The following is a 2,730-nucleotide window of genomic DNA, read 5'->3' on the forward strand; positions in this document are numbered from 1 at the left end:
ATATATATATATATATATATATATGTATATATATATATATATAAATATATATATATATACATATATATATATCTATCTATCTATCTATATATATATATATATATATATATATATATATATATACATATATATATATATATGTATATATATATATATGTGTGTGTGTGTGTGTGTGTGTGTGTGTTATTATTGTTATTATTCGCAGAGGTACAACCCTAGTTGGAAAAGACAGATGCTACAGGCACAGGGGCTCCAACAGGGAAAATAGCCCAGTGAGGAAAGCAAGCAAGGAAAAACAAAATATTTCAATAACATTCACATTAAAATAAACATTTCCCATATAAACTATAAAAACCTTAACAGAACAATAGGAAGAGAAATAAGATAGAATAGTGTGCCTGAGCGTACTCTCAAGAAAGAGAACTCTCATCCAAGTTAGTGGAAGACCAAAGTACAGAGGCTATGGCACTACCCAATGGTTTGATTTCGGAGTGTTTTTCTTCTAGAAGAGCTGCTTACCATAGCTAAAGAATCTCTTCTACCCTTACCAAAAGGAAAGTGGACGCTGAACAACTACAGTTCAATAGTTAACCCCTTGGGTGAAGAATTGTTTGGTAATCTCAAGTGTTTTCAGGTTTATGAGGACAGAGGAGAATATGTAAAGAAAAGGACAGAGTTTCCGGTGTATGTGTAGGCATAGGGGAAATGAACCGTAACCAGAGAGAAGGATCCAATGTAGTACTGTCTGGCCAGTCAAAGTTCCCCAAAACTCTCTAGTGGTAGTATCTTAACGGGTTGCTGGTGCCCTGGCCAACCTACTACCTGTATATATATATATATATATATATATATATATATATATATATATATATATATATATATATACAGAGAGAGAGAGAGAGAGAGAGAGAGAGAGAGAGAGAATTTTCTACTCTCTTTCAGTTCTCTTCCTCAACAATGTTTATAAAGGTCCCAGAAGGTTGGAATCAAACGCCCCAACACCTCCTGCCTTTGCTCACCTGTTCACAAATGGTTGTCGGTGCTTACCTTACTCATCGCTGTCATGGAATGATGTTGGGTAACAACAGAGTGACATGATGAATGCAACTGAGTTTTATTCAACAGATAACATATAATATATAACAAGTTTCTATACAAGCAGTTTCATGCAAACAAATACATGCAAAGGCAAGATTGAAAAGATTCCGTTAGCAGTGCGAAGAAGATAGATAGAAAAAAAAAAAAAAAAAGAGCCGTTACTGCGTATGTGAGTGTGTGAAAAAGTGAGGTATATAATAATGATAATACATTATATTATTGTTTCTTAAGTCTAACTCCCTCTTTTCTTCCTTTTCCTCCTCCTCCTTTTTCTCCTTCTTCTTCTTCGTCTTCTTCTTCTTCTTCCAGAGTTCCAGTGCAGAAGCCCAGCAAAATTGATTGCTGGACTGGGATGCGTAATGGAAACCACTCGATTTTCATCATTCACTAACGTGAAGGAGAACTGCGAAGAGGAAGGAGGGAGACTTGCACAGCATATGAGTCTGGAACAACTACAGGATATTGTTCGCTCATTTGGATACTATAGTGAGTTAAGTATTTTATATAGAATTGATAGAGAGAGAGAGAGAGAGAGAGAGAGAGAGGAGAGAGAGAGAGAGAGAGGAGAGAGAGAGAGAGAGAGAGAGAGAGAGAGAGAGAGAGAAATGTGCTTCTTAAAGAGATTTGCAGATTTCAGTACAGTTGAAGGATATGGCAGTAACCAATTATCATTACGGAAACAACTAAAGTTAAATATATACTAACTTTCACTTATGCACACAAACAAACACACGCACAACACACACACACACACACACACACACATATATATATATATATATATATATATATATATATATATATATATATATATATATATGTGTGTGTGTGTGTGTGTGTGTGTGTGTGTATTTTTTTATGTTAGCGTGTGTGTTTAAATGATTATCAAAGTCACAGAGAATTTCTACTGTAGATTGGTAAAAAATTAAAAATATGTATTAATTTCCCTTATATCGTTCATATTTATATTTGTTCCTTTCTTTTTCTCTTATCTTATGGTTCAATTGTCTTCTTTCAAAGGATGGGTTGGTGTCTACGACGGGAAGTGGATGAGTGACGGATCTCTCGTCCCAGAAGACCTTTGGGGGGAAGACCGATCAGACCCTAGGAGGCGTTGTGGGATCATTATTCGGGAGTCTCCTTCTTTTTACAAATTGGGCCTAGGCGATTGTGCAAATGGTCGTTGGGGTTATTGCCAGTTCCCGATGCCCTGAGAACGACGACGTTCCTTCAACCTCCCCCTGATGATCATCTTTGATTTCAAGATTCCTTTAATATGATTATTTTAGTGTATAAATTTACATACATCCATCCACAGATGCATTGGATGTATGAATATAACCTTCCATCACTATAATGTATCAATATGTCCGCTTAACAATATATCCTAGCAAAGCATTAACGATTTTCTCATTCATTTTGAATCCTTAAGAAATATATTGATAATTCTGAATCAGAAATGAGGAAAATTTCAGACACAAACAAATTTTTGTTTCAAATGTCAAAATATCAAAAGCAAGTGTTTACGGTGTTCCATGTACAGAGAAAATGTGTAGTCATCTTTATGATTTTGTTGATACATCGGTCTATTGGTCTGCTGGTCGATTGCTTTGACGTGTAAGTCACTCCGTT

At 35.3% G+C, this 2,730-nt stretch overlaps 1 protein-coding gene across 1 annotated transcript in view; it reads left to right on the forward strand.

Moving 5' to 3' along the window:
• The window catches only part of LOC137637768 (uncharacterized), a 39,051-nt gene extending 36,560 nt beyond the window's left edge, over positions 1-2,491 (forward strand). Inside the window, exons 9-10 of the mRNA XM_068369894.1 lie at positions 1,408-1,584; positions 2,119-2,491. Of these exons, the coding sequence (XP_068225995.1) occupies positions 1,408-1,584; positions 2,119-2,312 (371 nt within the window). The 3' untranslated portion in view covers positions 2,313-2,491. The remainder of the gene's footprint in view (positions 1-1,407; positions 1,585-2,118) is intronic.
• Positions 2,492-2,730: the final 239 nt, after the last annotated feature.

Source organism: Palaemon carinicauda, chromosome 3 (genome assembly GCF_036898095.1).
Source record: "Palaemon carinicauda isolate YSFRI2023 chromosome 3, ASM3689809v2, whole genome shotgun sequence".
NCBI classification, from domain to species: Eukaryota; Metazoa; Arthropoda; class Malacostraca; order Decapoda; family Palaemonidae; genus Palaemon; species Palaemon carinicauda.